The sequence below is a fragment of the Bubalus kerabau genome, chromosome 4 (assembly GCF_029407905.1).
Source record: "Bubalus kerabau isolate K-KA32 ecotype Philippines breed swamp buffalo chromosome 4, PCC_UOA_SB_1v2, whole genome shotgun sequence".
NCBI lineage: Eukaryota > Metazoa > Chordata > Mammalia > Artiodactyla > Bovidae > Bubalus > Bubalus kerabau.
In genome coordinates this window covers 66045314-66064567 of record NC_073627.1, presented here as the reverse complement: position 1 = coordinate 66064567, position 19254 = coordinate 66045314, and the positions used below count along the sequence as shown (strand labels likewise).

The 19254-nt window shown below is 44.5% G+C and overlaps 1 protein-coding gene across 1 annotated transcript in view; it reads left to right on the top strand.

The window, feature by feature from the left end:
- DDX60 (DExD/H-box helicase 60) overlaps nt 1–19254 on the top strand; it is a 110583-nt gene that overhangs the window by 73528 nt on the left and 17801 nt on the right. The window contains 10 exon segments of the mRNA XM_055579677.1: nt 2657–2661; nt 6428–6487; nt 6489–6527; nt 7070–7198; nt 8209–8302; nt 8305–8351; nt 9858–9986; nt 9988–10016; nt 14056–14203; nt 18752–18761. Coding sequence (XP_055435652.1) covers nt 2657–2661; nt 6428–6487; nt 6489–6527; nt 7070–7198; nt 8209–8302; nt 8305–8351; nt 9858–9986; nt 9988–10016; nt 14056–14203; nt 18752–18761 — 690 coding nt within the window.

Sequence of the window (19254 nt, the reverse complement as noted above, 5' to 3'; positions counted from 1 at the left end):
CACTTTAACCTGAAGTTTTTTGGGTTGATTTTTCTTTATTCTTAGATGTTATCTTTGCCCATTTTCCTTCTTCTCAGCACCCATGTCCATCTATCCACCTTTTTGGACACTGTCTCTTCTCTTAGTGCAGCTACAACTTTGTGTGGACAGTGTCTCATATATGTGAGAATTTGATCACTGTGAATTAGGTTAGACAAGGAAAAGGTGATTTTCACTGACGTAGCAATCACAGTGTGATGTTTTGGTAGTAAATCAGTAAGGTGGAAGTCTTAAGGAGACCTCATTTGGGGCTCCAGTGTTTGAGTGGGGGAAGATTTCTTAATTTTCCTTTTCCATTCTCTTCTGAGGATGGCCCATTAACGCTTTGGTTGCCTCTCAAAGTGATAATTAGGCAATAGTTTTCCTTCCTTCCAAGACTGAACAAGTTAAATATACTCTAAATTCTGTTGTCAGGTGAAGCCTTGTAGTCTGACATTTTTTAAGCTGCATGCAGTTTTCTTTAGTTACAATAGTTGATGTCATAGGGAGTAGTTCCAAGTTCTGCCTGAATGATGTATCTGGATCAGAAACCTATCTTAGGTAAATAAATAGGATAATTCTGATCCTTGTGAGCCTGTGATGGCTTTCTCTTGCAAACAGCCAAAGGCACAGCTCCTTGGTCAGGCTGCTGAGGTCTTTCAGGACCCAGCTCCAAGTGCTTCTGCTCATCTACTTGATGGATTTTACTGGACGCCCTCATGGTTTATCTGTAAACTGGAGTGTTTCACCACAGATGCACAGTACCAGTCGTCCAGACCCTGTTCATCTCTGATGGCTCTTCAAGTGGACCTTAGAAAGCATCACTATGAACAAAGCTAGTGGAGGTGATAGAATCCCAGTTGAGCTATTCTAAATCCTGAAAGATGATGCTGTGAAAGTGCTGCCCTCAATATGCCAGCAAATTTGGAAAACTCAGCAGTGGCCACAGCACTGGAAAAGGGCAGTTTTCATTCCAATCCCAAAGAAAGGCAATGCCAAAGAATGCTCACACTACCACACAATTGCACTCATCTCACACGCTAGTAAAGTAATGCTCAAAATTCTCCAAGTCAGGCTTCAGCAATATGTGAACCGTGAACTTCCTGATGTTCAAGCTGGTTTTAAAAAAGGCAGAGGAACCAGAGATCAAATTGCCAACATCTGCTGGATCATGGGAAAAAGCAAGAGAGTTCCAGAAAAACATCTATTTCTGTTTTATTGACTATGTCAAAGCCTTTGACTGTGTGGATCACAATAAACTGTGGAAAATTCTGGAAGATATGGGAATACCAGACCACCTGATCTGCCTCTTGAGAAATTTGTATGCAGGTCAGGAAGCAACAGTTAGAACTGGGCATGGAACAACAGACTGGTTCAAAATAGGAAAAGGAGTATGTCAAGGCTGTATATTGTCACCCTGTTTATTTAACTTATATGCAGACTACATCATGAGAAACGCTGGACTGGAAGAAACACAAGCTGGAATCAAGATTGCCAGGAGAAATATTAATAACCTCAGATATGCAGATGACACCACCCTTATGGCACAAAGTGAAGAGGAACTAAAAAGCCTCTTGATGAAAGTGAAAGTGGCGAGTGAAAAAGTTGGCTTAAAGCTCAACATTCAGAAAACGAAGATCATGGCATCCGGTCCCATCACTTCATGGGAAATAGATGGGGCAACAGTGGAAACAGTGTCAGACTTTATTTTGGGGGACTCCAAAATCACTGCAGATGGTGACTGCAGCCATGAAATTAAAAGATGCTTACTCCTTGGAAGGAAAGTTATGACCAACCTAGATAGCATATTCAAAAGCAGAGACATTACTTTGCCAACAAAGGTTCGTCTAGTCAAGGCTATGGTTTTTCCTGTGGTCATGTATGGATGTGAGAGTTGGACTGTGAAGAAAGCTGAGCACCGAAGAATTGATGCTTTTGAACTGTGGTGTTGGAGAAGACTCTTGAGAGTCCCTTGGACTGCAAGGAGATCCAACCAGTCCATTCTGAAGGAGATTAGCCCTGGGATTTCTTTGGAAGGAATGATGCTAAAGCTGAAACTCCAGTACTTTGGCCACCTCATGTGAAGAGTTGACTCATTGGAAAAGACTCTGATGCTGGGAGGGATTGGGGGCAGGAGGAGAAGGGGATGACAGAGGGATGAGATGGCTGGATGGCATCACTGACTCGATGGACGTGAGTCTGAGTGAACTCCGGGAGTTGGTGATGGACAGGGAGGCCTGGCGTGCTGTGATTCATGGGGTCGCAAAGAGTCGGACACAACTGAGCGACTGATCTGATCTCATGGGAAATCTCTTCAGAATCCTCTGTGACCTGCTTAGCTAATGGGAGTCTTCTCTCCATGCACCTGGTCTGTATTTCCTGTCCGACAACAGTCGTGGTTGGCTTGCTGCTGAAGTTCCTTAAGAGCTTGTCTTCTTACTGGAATAATTCCTTGAAGACAGATTTTCTGTCCTTGTGGCTTGTAATTAACTGGATTGAAATGTTTGTTACATGAATACAGGCACCCAGGGTGAGCACATTCTTTGGGTTCTAAGGATTTTATGTATCTTGCCTCCTTTAACCTTTGCAACAATAGGATGGATGCCTTATTGATACTCCCATTTGACAAGCGAGGGAGGTAGGGTGGAGAGAACCTGTACTGCCGAGGAAGGGGTGGGACTGGGGTGTGGTCTCAGACGGATGACCCCAGAGCCTGCAGCTTCATCGCTGTGTTCTGAACGGACTGGTGGACAGATGCGTGAGTGATCGACTGAGTGAGAATCATGTTACAGCCTTTGGGCTGTGACACAGTAGCTTCTAAGAGCAACGGAATGAGTTCAGTGCGGTAATTTTCCAATAGGATTTCATTAAGGGACTTTCTTTTTTGTGTGGCAATGGCTCCATCTACATCTAAAGAAAACCGAAATGTGGGTGAAATTGCTGTGACCTAACTCACACCCCAAAACTGGAGTAGTGGTGATAACCCACACATAGATAACAAGCCCCCTTTCTCTGTGTCCATCTCCTCTTCTCTTCTCTTTTCGCCTTATCTCCAGGCATCTCAGTGCAGCATTTACACAGTCCTCCGTTCTGTGTAGATGGTTCAGGGCACATTGTCTTTAGGTGGCAGTGAGCACAGGGATTGGGAGAACTTGGTGAGGTCGGCATCTTGCTCCAAGTGCCTGTCTGCTATCTCAGTGGCTATTAATGGATGGCTGGGAAGCGGACCCAGCTACTCTAACCCCATGTGACTCCTGCAAAGGTCATGCTGCTGCATGAGTCTCCTTTGCAATAGGAACCCAGCTTGGACAGCACTAAATGTGTGTTGACCGTTGTGTGTGTAGCGTGTGTTCACATGGAGTGTTTTCTACAGCATCAGTGGTAAAAGGCATGGCAGCCTCCCTGAACAAGGACACGATCTCTGATCTTGTGTAGTCGACCTCAGGTGGACGTGAGGAGGTTGGGTGGTGAGGCAACATGAACAGAAGAGCTGTCCTCATAGGTGTCTGTGCTGTGGCTGTGTCTCTGCTGTCACACAGGCGGCTCTAGAAGGAAGGGCTGAGTAGCTTGGGCCTGCCTCCATGTGAAGCTCATTTCTGGAACAGGGTGGAGTCCAACCTTGTCACCAGCTATTTGGCCACTCGGGGACAGTGGGGGGGCTGCCCGTCTTTCTGCGGCCTGTGGAACTGTGTTTCCCGTCACCTGCGGGGTTGGGGACAATGCGATTTGCCAAAACACCTTCGTGGTGTGATGCTGTGTGCTCATAAGTGAAGGAGGGTGGGAACCTGTGACCTTTTATCTCTCTTCCTTGTCTCCCTGGGCTGGCTCATTAGTTGTCACACAGTGAACACCAGCTGAATGGAATGGTGTGGCCCAGCTTTTGGCCACGGAGTTGTTAAATTGATTAAAAAATGAAGACCTGTAAGTTGGTCATTCATCAGGCACATGGACAGTCAAGGTATTGGTCACATGCTGGGTGTTTTCCTAGGCCTGTGCCACGTGTTATATAGCTTAGTTCTGACAGCAAAGGCAGTACTTCTATCCATGGTGGAAATAAGGGCATGCAGGCTTTTGTAAGAGGCTAAGAGCCCTAAGAAACCAAATGCATTCTAGTGACCAAACCAGAACAATTATATCTTAAAAATTATGATAGTTCTTGTATTTATTTTATTTGGGCAAGATATTGTTGTTGTTCAGTTGCCTAGTCATGTCTGACTCTTTGAGACCCCATGGACTGCAAGTTGCCACTTTTACTTAGTAATAATAAGAGAACAAATGCTAACATTCCAAAGCAAGATATTCAAATACTATTTGGCGAAAAGCAATTTTTTATGTTCAGCTAGTTCACTGCTCAGGTTGAGATGCTGAACTGTGGTCCAGGCACTCACCTACATTCTGTTGATTTTTACAACCTCAGTCAAAGCCCAATTATTTTAATTGAAGTATGTTTGGCATAAAACCTTGTGTAAGTTTAAGGGGTACAGCATGTTGATTTGGTATATTTATTTATTTATTTATTTATTTATTTATTTCGTTTTCTGAATGTTGAGCTTTAAGCCAACTTTTTTTTTTTTTAATTTTATTTTATTTTTAAACTTTACATATGCACTGGGACGACCCAGAGGGATGGTATGGGGAGGGAGGAGGGAGGAGGGTTCAGGATGGGGAACACAGGTATATTTATTTTGCAGTATGAAGGCCACCTGTGTCAAGTGTGAGTCCTCATCCTTTTTTCTTTTTTTTATGTGGTGGGACAATTAAGATCTAGTCCCAGCATGTTTAGGGCTCCCCAGGTGGCTCAGTGGTAAAGAACCTTCCTGCCAGTGCAGGTTTGATCCTGAGTCAGGAAGATCCCCTGGAGGAGGAAGTGGCAACCCACTCCAACATTCTTGCCTGGGAAATCTCATAGACAGAGAAGCCTGGTGGGCCACAGTCCATGGGGATGCAAAGAGTCAGATATGACTGAGTAACTGAGCACACACATCCTCAGCATGTTGGTGTTCATAATACAGCTTTGTTGTCTGTAGTCACTGTACTGGGCATTGGCTCTTCAGGTCTTACTTATCTCCTAGTTTAAAAAGTCCAAAACCTTGTGCTGAGGCGTTTGTCTTATTTGCTTTTACTGCAGTCTGTAAGGCGGCAAGAGAGATACTTGGATCCTATGTTGTAGATGAGGAACCAGCATTTAGAGGTGGAATTAGAATTAGATCTTCTGATTGAAACTTGACTGTACTTTCCAGCCTAACAAACAATTTTTTTTCAACTGTATTATTTGAAGTGGCTTTTTTTAGCCCTGAATTTCCAAACCTGAGTTTCATAACTTAGTAGCTGTTTATTAAAACTCATTTCTTATTGTCAAATAACTTTGGAGAAATCTGTGTACATAGCCCTTTCTTGAAGACATAACCTTTCCAATGAGAAACCTTGAGGATGCCTATTCATAAACCAACCCCCCACCCCCAACCTTTTCTTTTGAAGGAAATCTGCCAGCATTTTAGGGATCATAGTTTCACAGGCAGTGGATTTGTAGCAATAGTAGTTGAATCCAACAGAATTTACTGCAATACAAGCTTTTGGAGAACAGGACTTTTAAATTTATATTTTAAAATATCTGAGGAAAAATGAATTACATGGATATCCAGAGGGCTTAAAGCAGAACTGAGTCAGCGACCTGGGGAGAAGTTTCCTTGAGTGTTGTGAAGGTGACCTTCAAGTGATCTTCAGTTCAGTTCAGTCGCTCAGTTGTGTCCGACTCTTTGCGACCCCATGAATTGCAGCATGCCAGGCCTCCCTGTCCATCTCCAACTCCCGGAGTTCAGCCAAACTCATGTCCATCAAGTTGGTGATGCCATCCAGCCATCTCATCCTCTGTCGTCCCCTTCTCCTCCTGCCCCCAATCCCTCCCAGCATCAGTCTTTTCCAATGAGTCAACTGTTCGCATGAGGTGGCCAAAGTATTGGAGTTTCAGCTTTAGCATGAATCCTGCCAAGTGATCTTAGGACTTGAGAAAGTCAGACTTGCCCCTTTCAGGCTGGTGCTTAAAAGCCAGAAATCATATTCATAATGAAATCACTTTCACTTCTGGCACCAGGGTGGAGGCTGTGTGTTCTTGTCTGAACTGAGTTTGCAGATCTTTTAGACACCCCTCACCTCTACCCTCTAGAGAACTGACCCAGCTGCAAGGCCTCAGGAAGTATAAAACTTTGTGGCGGGCTTTTGGGTTTTTTCCCCTCTCTTAGTAAATCAGGGATACTCTTGGTTAGTACTGTGTTTCCATCAAGCATTTTAGATCAGGGATAGTTTCAGTGTCTGGGTTCACGATAGTGACTCTGAAGCAAAGGATAGAACTTCAGACGAAACAGAAAGAATATTAAATTTCTCAATTTTATTTTAAATGTGGATTGAAAAGTTTGGATTCCCTTCCAATCTTACCCTTTCACCTGGAGAAATGGTCCAGCTTTATGATACCTACCATATTTGAATTCTGGAGAAGTTGTCTCAGAGCTCAGGTAAACAGTAATTCTGCAATTGTTTTTGAATTGATTTTAGTGGATGGTAACTGCCATTCACAGAGATAAGCTATGACCCTTCCTAATTGTCTGCATCTGATCTTTGAAAATCACCAGTGGATTCTTTACAAAATAAGATTGCTCCTTTCTTGACAGCCTTCCTGCTCACAGTCTGTGTTTTCCTGTAACTGGGGGAAAAGCCCCTCAACTCCTGACCTTGCTTCCTCTTCTGCTTTCTGGGACAGGACCACCCTTCCATCTCCCACACTGTGTGCTGGGTCCTGGGTTTCTATTCTTGCCTTCCTCTCCTCTCATGCCCCTTCCTTCTCTCTGCCCGTCTGTGTTCACCTCCTGGTTGGTTTTGCTGCACACTCTTCTGTAAGGGTTCACCATTCCATTAGGTTTACGGGCCAGGAACAATGGGGAGATAGTTCGCCCCCTGTTTGTAAGACACTTGTAATTCTGTTCATGAGACATATTGTTGAGAAGCACTTGAATTTTCTTGCATGATTTTACTGAATTTTGTGGCATTCCTTTTCAAGGAGTTATGTCCAGAGGAATTCATTCATTTTGAGAACAAAATAGTCATTAGGAAGATGGATGCTAGAAAGTATAAAGAGAGCTTAAAGGCAGAACTGACAAGCTGGGTGAAGAATGGCCACGCCAACAAGGTAATTTTCACACATGTTTTGGATGAAGCATCTCTATCATCTTGTTTCCTTGAGTTATACTGTGCAGTCATGACTATTGTCTTGACTTTTTAATCTTCAACCTCCATTCTAGGATTTTCAGTTGAGCGTGAAGTCCAGTGGTTCTGAGATAGACCAGAGAGAAAGGACCTTGGTCCTTGACTTCTCCCCTGTCCCTACCCACCACATGTGCTCTGAGTTCTGATGGATGCAGGCAGAGGGAGCCCTTCCCATGGACCAGGTCATGATGCCCAGAGAGTGTGGGGCTGGAGTTACAGTGATAATAGCTGAGGAGAGCTTTTGACTTCTTTATCTCTTTTTCAGAGAGCTTTTTTTTTTTCTTTTATGACTTTTGTTTTAATTTGCAGAAACTGTTTTTGTGTTAAAACCTTAACCCAGGGTCATATGAGTTATGCATATTTATTTTAAGTAAGTTGATGATCTTTTTTATTTTGATGTTTGCTTTGTTGTCATATATTGAAGTTTCTGATTTTTGGGGTGTGACACATATTAGAATTCTCAGGTGAGCTTTTCCCATTATCTTTTAAACTTAGGTTATCTCCTCCTGCTCAGAAACATAATTTTATTTTATTCCACTTATTTTGCCAAGAAAAACCTTTAAAATATATTTATAAGAGACTTTTACATGATAAAGAGAGAAACTGATTCACTTCATCTGTTGCCACAGTGAAAGTAGCATTATTTACTACATAATCCTCTTCCTGACTGATTTGTGTTGCCTTAAAAAGTTGCATGTTAAATTGCACCTGTGTGCATGATTATTACTTTTTATCTTTTTGTTCTCTAGTGTATTTATTTAGTTCTTTTGCAATGTTTTATCTTATACTTTCATCTTTATTATTTTTGTTACATACTCTATTAAAGAACCAGAGGTATATAGATAAGATAGTGATGAATATGTTTTAGCAATAAGTAGGCACTCCTGTCTTCATTATGCAGAACTTAAAATAATTTTATTTTCCCTGCTACAGGCCAGAACGGTCCTGGAGAGTGTTCATCCTCCTTCAGTCCACGGTCGTGTGGTTGTTAGTTCAGAAAACATGACAGTTATGTTTCCACTTCTCCTTGTAAGCTAAGGGAAATTGAGAAGCTACCTGCAAGGTTTTTTCTGTGAGTCACTTGGTTTGTTTTTTATTAGATGCATTCCTTTAAGGATAAGAGTTATACAAACTTGACTATTGTAGTGTTCAATACGATTTTCGGTTCCCTTTTGTTATCAGACTACATATTTAAAATGACACCTTTCCAGTTCAACTTTAAATGTTCTCACCACAAAAGGAAAAAGAGATAACTTTGGGAGGTAATGGTTTTGTTAACTAACCTTATTATGGTCATCATTTTGCTATATATACCTGTATCAAATTATCATGTTTTCTTTACCTTAAATGTGTACAGTGTTATATGTCAATTTTGTCTTAATAAAACTGAAAACAAAAAACACAGAAAAAAGCAAAGGAGGCACTACAATTCACAGAAGATTTGACCATCAAGAAATCTAACTTCCTTCACTAATCGTAATATTCTCTGGTGAAATAAGTCAAACAGAGAAAGACATATACTCTATGATCTCACCTATGTGTGAAATCTAAATAGTCATACAAACGAGTGTACATGGGAAACAGAAATGGTCACACAGACATAGTAAACAAGCTTATGGCTACCAAAGGGGAGAGGGAAGGTGGGGAGGGACAAACTGGGAGCTTGGGATTAACAGATACAACTATTAATACTTTATATTAGATAGCCAACAAGGACCTGCTCTACAGCACAGGGAATTATAGTCATGGTCTTGTAATAACCCATAATGAAGTAGAATCTTCAAAAATACTGAATTACTATCTTGTACAACTGAAGCTAATATGATATTATAAATCAACTATACTTAGTAAAAAATAAAGTCAGGACTTAGATATATTTAGCTAATACTAAGGGTCTTTGGGGGCTTCCTAGGTGGCACTAGTGCTGAAGAGCCCGCCTATCAATGCAGGAGGCATAAGAGACATGGGTTCCATCCCTGATCGGGAAGGTCCCCTGGAGGAGGGCATGACAACCCACTCCAATATTCTTGCCTGGAGAATCCCATGGACAGAGGAGCCTGGCGGGCTACAGTCCATAGGGTTGCACAGAGTCAGACATGACTAAAGTGACTTAGAATGCACACAAGGGTCTTTGATTCTGTTACAAGACAGACATAAAGGCCACTGGAATTAAATATAAGAACAACTATAATAACAATAAAAATAAATTTTAAAATAGTAGAAACAATTTTTTGTTAATTTTTTCCCCCTCTCAAGAGTATACAGGGGAGCACCTCTCTTCTGTAGACAGAGAAAACGCACTGGAGTCAGCCCCTTGGCTGTGGGGTGCCCAACCTCTCCTACAGGAACATTCTCCAGGGGGCTCTGCTTGCTGCTGCCCCAGGAGGGGGACTTCCGATCTCCCAAAAGGTGGTTAGTGATGGGTCTGTGACCCAGAGCACCCCGTGTTCAGAATGAAGCTCGTAGCAATGGGTATTCAATCTCAACAGCCGTATGTCAGTGGCAGCAATGGCTGCCTGGAAGGTTGAATTGTCTTTATCACATCACTTTCAAGGCATGCCTTGTTTTCCTCTGTTTCCGAGTTTCATTTAGCGGCTGTGGAGAGAAGGGCTGAAAGTGTGAAAAAGTTTCTACGGCAAAAGCAGGAGTGCAGAAGGCCCCCCAGGGCAGATAAAGAGGCCCACGACATGGCGAACAAACTGCACAAAGTGAAAAAAATCCATGGAGAAATACAAGACAGTGTGAGTATGCAGCTCAGTACATTGTGCTGGGAAGGCCGAGATAGTCTCACGTCCCAGCAGGGAGGCCGCTGGCTGCACAGACCAGATAGTTGTCACTGGGACTTGTTTGCTGGCCAGTTCTGTGCTTGGAGAACTGTGTGTGCGGTGGGCCCCTCTGCCTCGGAGCCCTCATTCTGGGGCCCTAGTTCTTGGGGTCTAATTCTGACTCCTCTGGGTCTGAAATGCATCCCCCCACCCCCATCCTCATGTCCTCAGTGACGTCCTGGTCTCGAAGTGTCCACATCTTCCTTGGATGGTCACAACGTTCTTCTTGGAACCCGTCCTTGAGGCTCCCTCCTATACTGCAGCTGACGTTCAGGCTGATAACCTCACCCTCACTCGCTCTTCCTTCTGGGCTGTTGTCCACAGGCCAGCATGCATGGGCTTTGCCCTCACCTCTTCAGGTGTGCTTCCTACTACTCTCATCCGACAGTACCCCACACACGCCTCTCCCTAGGGCCGTGTCCCCCTGTACTGTCCCGTAATCTTGGGCCCTCCCTCCCATGCCCCCAGAGCTTCTGTGCAGCAGCTCGCATCCCTCCCTGAGGTGTCCCCCCACCTCTGTTTGGACTTGACCCTTTCTCCTGGGCTCATGCTGCACTGCAGTACTTGGTGGGTCAGTTGTGACTCATTGCTCTCTTTCTCCTAAATTGTCGCTCCCTCACGGCAGGGACCATGCATTTTCCTCTTTTTATCTCCAGCTGTTATTTTATGTGGTGTCCTGCTACTCACAGCTTACAAAATCAATTACATTCTCATAAATGTCAGTAGAAAGGAAAGGTGCTTTTAATCAGGATGCCGGCCATCTGGGAAGAGGGTGGGCGGAGTATCTGCTAGAAACACCTCTGAGATCCCGCTCGGCCGAATGGCATTGAAACATGTAAATTATCATATGTAAACTGAATCACCAGTCCAGGTTCGATACATGATACAGGATGCTCAGGGCTGGTGCACTGGGATGACTCAGAGGGATCGGATGGGGAGGGAGGTGGGAGAGGGGTTCAGGATGGGGAACACATATACACCCATGGCGGATTCAAGTCAATGTATGGCAAAACCAATACAATATTGTAAAGTTAAATAAATAAATAAATTTAAATTAAAAAAATAAAAAATAAAATAAAAACCATTGAGCACCTAAAGTATAAATAAATAAAATAAAAATAAAGGGAAGGAGGGGAGTCATCTCAGTGAATCACTGAGAGGAGGGGGGTCAGTTGCCATCCCCACCAGGCTTGAGGACACCTCAGAATCTTCCTCTGGATGTTCTCTTGTTCACGTAGTTTGGTCACACAGTTTGCACGATTACTGAAGGGGAAGCTCGAGAAGAGGTCTGGTCACCTATTAATTACTGATTCTCATTTCTTCTTCTCTGATCTCTGTAGAGAACCAACCAGTCAGGCAACATATCATGTGTCCAGACTTGAAAGGTGTGCTTGGGCAGAGATGAGTAGAGCCTGGGGCGCAGAGACAATGTAGCTCTGCTAAGTGACAAGGAGAGGACTTCAAGCTGAGGAGGGCTTCCTGCAGAGAGCTGCGTACACAGTCCCAACGCACAGCTGGGCGGGTCACAGCTGTTCATAGCTATTTTGTAGTTGCTTCCTTGAAAGTGGAAACAGCTTTTAGAGCTTCTGACTCAGATGTCTCACGTTCTGAGCAAGAGCAAGAGCAAGAGCAAGAGTAAGAGCAATCCTAGAGCAAGTTAGGATTTCCTGCTGACTCTTTTGCGTATCTTCCTTCCACCAGCTGTGCTTGTCTCCTTCGCCGTAACAGCAGGTGTCGGCCTTTTCAGGCTCTAGTCTTCCAGTAGCTTTTCTTCAGGGCTCTAGGAGTTATGGTTTCAAGCTGGATTAGTGACCAACAATTCTATAAAATAAGGAGAATGTTTTTGTGAACTAGGAATGCTGCTTGCCATCTTGGTACACAGAGGGTGTTGCAGCTCTCAGCCACTGCAGCCACCCCAATTCCCTGACCGTGCACTTGAGGGGACTCAGGATGAGCAAACCCAGGACAGTGGCCCAGATGTTAGCTGAGTGCACATCAGGAGTGGCTTCAGGGAGCCCAGACTCTTGCATCTTCCTGTACATAAAAGGGCGCTAAATTCCCTAACTTAAGATGTCTGACTTTCTTTAACAGTGATCTTCTGATGTTCTGACTGCCTGTATCCTGACTCCTTCCTCCCCTCTTTGGAGCAGCCCCTCAGAGCTATCTGAGACACTACATGGGGGCCTCCGTTAATCCTCTGCCTGTGCTTTGCTGACAGTCAGGCCAGGCCTGCTCGTCCTGGCACTGCCGCGGGGGTGAGGGGAATATCAGTGGAAGGGAGTTGGTGGTTTCTCTACTGCTTGGTCAGTATTTCTCACCCATGAAACGGAGTTAAATCGGACGCTCGTGAGCACATTTCTCATAGTAGGAGCCATGTGCATAGTCAAGAGTGTCAACTAAAAAATAAAGCGCATCCTACAAGCTGAGAATTTATTCATTTGGTAGACATTCTGAGGACTTAGACCCAGGAGACAGCATCTCAGATAGCTCTGGGGGGCTGCCTGAAGAGGGAAGGGAGGGGCCAGGATACACAGGAGTTTTTGCAACAAAGACCAGTGAACATCACAAGATTACTGTTCACTAGAGAAAACCAGACGTCTCTAGTTAATGAATGTAGGGCTTCTCTGGGTATGAAGATGCAAGAGTCTGGGCCCCATGAATCACTCCTGTGACGTGCACTCAGCTCTCTGGGGCCAGTGTCCTGTGCTTTCCCATCCTGAGTCCCCTCAGGGCTCACCGATGGGGGGATGATTACAGCAGCTGAGGGTTTGCAGTGGGGAGCAGCTTCTCACCTTCATAAAAGACAAACCAAAGAAGGACCAGAGATGTGTGTGTGTGTGAACGATGGTTCCCGTGAGGAGTGGTGGATGACGTGGTCTGACACCGGAGTCCAAGCCAGTGTGTTGGGGGTAGTGTCTTAGGTCTGGTCCCCATGGGGATCTGGACCTCATGCAAGTGATCTGTTGAGGGGGGTGTTTTTGAGGGGCCTGCAGGAAAGTGAGCAGAGTGGGGGTGCTTGTGAGGGGCCTGCAGGAAAGTGAGGGGCAGAGCAGGGGTGCTTGTGAGGGGCCTACAGGAAAGTGAGGGGCAGAGCGGGGGTGTTTGTGAGGGGCCCCTAGGAAAGTGAGGGGCAGAGTGGGGGTGCTTGTGAGGGGCCTTCAGGAAAGTGAGGGGCAGTGTGGGGGACTGAGGAGGACACATGAAGGTGTGCCTATTGCTGGAATGCTGCCAACCCTGGCCAGCATGAAGGGCTGGGGGTGCTGCAGAATCACGCTGGCCTCGGTCAAGGTGGCTGATTTGTGCACATATCATTCGGGTACCGGCTGGGGGCCACCTCCCCCTCAGGATCTGTTGTACCTTCCAGGCCCTGCTCAAGGCTTTTGTCAGTGGAGGACAGTATTGTCACCAGGAGCCCTTGAAATCCAAGTTCAGAACCTCTGTAGCATCTGCAGTAGGGGAGGAGGGGGCCTGCACTCCACCTGTGGAGCCTGAGGGCACCTACCTTCCTGCAAGCCTGTTGTCAAAGGGCTTCACAAGAGGAAGCAGTCACCAGTGTAGCAAGGGGCAGGGGGCCATACTGGGAGAACTGGGCTGACAAGAAGGGAGTCGTACTGGGAGAACTGGGCTGACAAGAAGGGGGGCCATTTGGGAGAAGTGGACTGACAAGAACTGGGGGACATACTGGGAGAAGGGGGCTGACAAGAAGGGAGTCATACTGGGAGAACTGGGCTGGCATGAAGCCTGCTAGACCAGGAGGAAGGAGGGGACAATTGAGGACTTTTCTGACGATGGACACAAGTTCCAGAGGTTGATGAGGGAGAAGACTGTTTCATGGCAGTCCAGGTGTTCGTAGAATTGAATGTCTTGGCAATGAGAGGGATCCGGGAAATCTTGGGCTTCCTGTGATGGCCAGATCTGACCGTTCATTACTTAAGATTTGTTTTTATTAAAACAGAGATGAATAAAGCCAGAAAAATCCCAGAAGAATGGATCAAAGCCTACTCCATGAAGCTGAGCATGATAACCTACTCAAGGTTCTTGAGAAGAACTGGGATATCCCTCAGGACTGCACATACATGGACCAGAAGGCCATCGATGCTGAGGTCAGCCCTGATGGAACAGTTCTCGGGGAGGTCACTCCACACTCTCCCTACTACTGCTCCATCTGGACAGGGCTGGGTGTGGTCCCTCAGTGCCTACCTTTCCAGAGCAGAGCTCCCTGAGCACACCCTTCTGGCTGCACCATAGCCCGCGGGCCTTGCAGTTTGTCTGAAAGGACAGGATGAGCTTTACAGATGAGTTCTTGCTTGTTAACTGTTAACCCTGCGGGTGCCTGCCCTTCCCTTATCTCTTTCTGTGATACTGTTTTGCATAGTCCAAATTCTACACTCTGTTCTCACATGCCTCCACCGAATATTTCAGTATGTGGATACAATACACTTGAAATAATTAATATATACACAGTTTTTCAAATGCTGAAGCTTTTTCTGTATTATAGTCAACTGCTCAGTCACTTCAGTCATTTCTGACTCTGTGCGACCCCATAGACAGCAGCTCACCAGGCTCCCCCATCTCTGGGATTCTCCAGGCAAGAACACTGGAGTGGTTGCCATTTCCTTCTCCAATGCATGAAAGTGAAAAGTGAAAGTGAAGTCACTCAGTCGTGTCCAACTCTTAGCGACCCCATGGACTGCAGCCTACCAGGTTCCTCCGCCCATGGGATTTTCCAGGCAAGAGTATTGGAGTAGGGTGCCATTGCCTTCTCCAATTATAGTCAACGTATGTCACCAAAAAGACATTGTCATATCTAAATATGGTATGCCATTTCTTCTTCAAACTGTTTTTTCATGCAAATAATGCATGCATTTGGTAGACAAATTTGACATACAAATTAGTAATAATAGAAACCATGCCAGCACTCAGAAGTAACCACTGCCCTTCCAGGTGAGCCTCTCATATCTTTGTGACCACACACACACACACGCACATACAGGTGCACACAAGCACATGCACACACACATGCACATACCCCACACACACATACATCTATGAGTACATACCTGCACATGAATATGCATGTATATGTGTTCCATTGTGTGCATTTTTTGCAAATGTCTTAGTTTCCCTCTTTCTAAGAACCATCATTGTTTTCATGGCTTTGACAGCTCATTGTATGGTTGACTGTACAGTGGAGTTTATTTTGCCTTTGGATTCTTAGAGGTTTTGCTTTTTCCTTTTCTCTCTCTCCCATAAGCAGTATTTATTTTAACGTACATAACTGTGCACCCAAATAGACTTACCCCTTAGGGCTGGGATATTTTTAAGGCTGTCTGTGGACAATTTACAGTGAGAAGGAAGCCTCCCAGATGGTGTAAGTAATATTCTCTCCTTTTTGGAGAAGTCTCTCTCCCTGGGGAGAACTGAGGCAAAGCTGACCTCACTCAGGCTATAGTAGCCTCCCCTGGGGTCTGTCTGCTGCTTGATCAATACATCTCACCCCTGACATACAGTGAAACAGCACGGGGCATTTTACTCCAAGATTCTGGAATATTTTCTTAGTTACTGTTGCACCCATATAATGTTCTTTATATATAGAATTAATTTCAAATAATTGGCCATGTTTAGCTAAATTGCCTTTCTTTGGGATTGAAATGAAAACTGACATTTGCCAGTGCTGTGGCCACTTCTGAGTTTTCCAAATTTGCTGACATATTGAGTGAAGCACTTTCACAGCTTTATCTTTTAGGATTTGAAATAGCTCAACTGGAATTCCATCACCTCCATTAGCTTTGTTCATAGTGATGCTTCCTAAGGCGCACTTGACTTCACATTCCAGGATGTCTGGCTCTAGGTGAGTGATCACACCATCATGATTATCTGGGTCATGAAGATCTTTTTTGTACAGTTCTTCTGTGTATTCTTGCCACCTCTTCTTAATATCTTCTGTTTCTGCTAGGTCCATACAATTTCTGTACTTTATTGAGCCCATCTTTGCAAGAAATGTTCCCTTGGTATCTCTAATTTTCTTGAAGAGATCTCTAGTCTTTCCCATTTTATTGTTTTCCTCTATTTATGTGCATTGATCACTGAGGAACGCTTTCGTATCTCTCCTTGCTATTCTTTGGAACCCATTCAAATGGGTATATCTTTGCTTTTCTCCTTTGCTTTTTGCTTCTCTTCTTTTCACAGCTATTTGTAAGGCCTCCTCAGACAGCCATTTTGCTTTTTTGCATTTCTTTTCCATGGGGATGGTCTTGATCCGCATCTCCTGTACAGTGTCATTAACCTCTGTCCATAGTTCATCAGGCACTCTGTCTATCAGATCTCATCCCTTAAATCTATTTCTCACTTCCACTGTATAATCATAAGGAATTTGATTTAGGTCATACCTGAATGGTCTAGTGGTTTTCCCTACTTTCTTCAATTTAAGTCTGAATTTGGCAATAAGGAGTTCATGATCTAAGCCACAGTCAGCTCCCGGTCTTGTTTTTGCTGACTGTATAGAGCTCCTCCATCTTTGGCTGCAAAGAATATAATCAGTCTGATTTTGGTGTTGGCCACCTGGTGATGTCCATGTGTAGAGTCTTCTCTTCTGTTGTTGGAAGAGGGTGTTTGCTATGACCAGTGTATTCTCTTGGCAAAACTCTATTAGCCTTTGCCCTGCTTCATTCTGTACTCCAAGGCCAAATTTGCCTGTTACTCCAGGTGTTTCTTGACTTCTTACTTATGCATTCCAGTCCCATATAATGAAAAGGACATCTTTTTTTGGTGCTAGTTCTAGAAGGTCTTGTAGGTCTTCATAGAACCATTCAACGTCAGCTTCTTGAGCGTGACTGGTTGGTGCACAGACTTGGATTACTGTGATATTGAATGGTTTGCCTTGGAAACAAACAGAGATCATTCTGTCGTTTTTGAGATTGCATCCAAGATTTGAGATCGCATTGAGATTGCATTTCGGACTCTTTTGTTGACCATGATGGCTACTCCATTTCTTCTAAGGGATTCCTGCCCACAGTAGTAGATATAATGGTCATCTGAGTTTAATTCACCCATTCTAGTCCATCTTAGTTCACTGATTCCTAAAATGTCGACGTTCACTCTTGCCATCTCCTGTTTGACCACTTCCAATTTGCCTTGATTCATGGACCTAACATTCCATGTTCCTATGCAATATTGCTGTTTATAGCATCAGAGCTTGCTTCTATCACCAGTCCCATCCACAACTGGATGTTGTTTTTGCTTTGGTTCCATCCCTTCATTCTTTCTGGAGTTATTTCTCCACTGATCTCCAGGAGCATATTGGGCACCTACTGACCTGGGGAGTTTGTCTTTCAGTGTCCTATCTTTTTGTCTTTTCATACTGTTCATGGGGTTCTCAAGGCAAGAATACTGAAGTGGTTTGCCATTCCCTTCTCCAGTGGACCACATTCTGTCAGACCTCTCCACCATGACCCATCTGTCTTGGGTGGCCCCACATGGAATGGCTTAGTCTCATTGAGTTAGACAAGGCTGAGGTCCGTGTGATCAGATTGGCTAGTTGTCTGTGATTGTGGTTTCAGTCTATCTGCCCTCTGATGCCCTCTCTCAGAACCTACCATCTTACTTGGGTTTCTGTTACCTTGGACGTGGGGTATCTCTTCACAGCGGCTCCAGCAAAGCACAGCTGCTGCTTCTTACCTTGAACATGGGGTAGCTCCTCTCAGCAGCTCCTGCACACAATTGTACTCATCTCACACGCTAGTAAAGAATGGCTCAAAATTCTTCAAGCCAGGCTTCAGCAATACGTGAACTATGAACTTCCAGATGTTCAAGCTGATTTTAGAAAAGGCAGGGAAACCAGAGATCAAATTGCCAACATCCGCTGGATCATTGAAAAAGCTAGAGAATTCCAGAAAAACATGTATTTCCGCTTTATTGACTATGCCAAAGACTTTGACTGTGTGGAAAGCCTTTGACTGTGGAAAATTCTGAAAGAGATGGGAATATCAGACTCCCTGACCTGCCTTTTGAGAAACCTGTATACAGGTCAGGAAGCAACAGTTAGAATTGGACATGGAACAGCAGACTGGTTCCAAACTGGGAAAGGAGTACGTCAAGGCTGTATATTGTCACCTTGCTTATTTAACTTCTATGCAGAGTACATCATGAGAAACGCTGGGCTGGAAGAAGCACAAGCTGGAATCAAGATTGCCAGGAGAAATATCAATAACCTCAGATATGCAGATAACGCCACTTTTATGGCAGAAAGTGAAGAAGAACTAAAGAGCCTCTTGATGAAAGTGAAAGAGGAGAGTGAAAGTTGGCTTAAAGCTCAACATTCAGAAAACTAAGATCATGGCATCCGGTCCCATCACTTCATGGGAAATAGATGGGGAAACAGTGGAAACAGTGGTTGACTTTGCTTTTCTGGGCTCCAAAATCACGGCAGATGGTGATAGCAGCCGTGAAATTAAAAGACGCTTACTCCTTGGAGGGAAAGTTATGACCAACCTAGACAACATATTAAAAAACAGAGACATTAATTTGCCAACAAAGGTCCGTCTAGTCAAGGCTATGGTTTTTCCAGTGGTCATGTATGGATGTGAGAGTTGGACTATAAAAAAAGCTGAGCACTGAAGTCTTGATGCTTTTGAATTGTGGTGTTGGAGAAGACTCTTGAGAGTCCCTTGGACTGCAAGGAGATCCAATCAGTCCATCCTCAAGGAAATCAGTCCTGGGTGTTCATTGGAAGGACTGATGCTGAAGCTGAAACTCCAATACTTTGGCCACCTGATACGAAGAGCTGGCTCATTGAAAAAGACCCTGATGCTGGGAAAGATTGAGGGCAGGAGGAGAAGGGGACGACAGAAGATGAGATGCCTGTATGGCATCACCGATACAATGGACATGAGTTTGGGTAAACTCCGGGAGTTGGTGATGGACAGGGAGGCCTGGCGTGCTGCGGTTCATGGGGTCACAAAGAGTCAGACATGACTGAGAGACTGAACTGAACTGAAGTTAGCTAAATTATTATATGGTGTGCCTGATATTTTCATTTCATCATTTTAAAATGAGATTTAAATTAAAATGAGATGAGAGGTGATCATTATCACCCACAAGTGTTCTTGCTGCTAGAGACTCTGCTGACTGATGCAGACAGCTCTGGGGTGCTGTG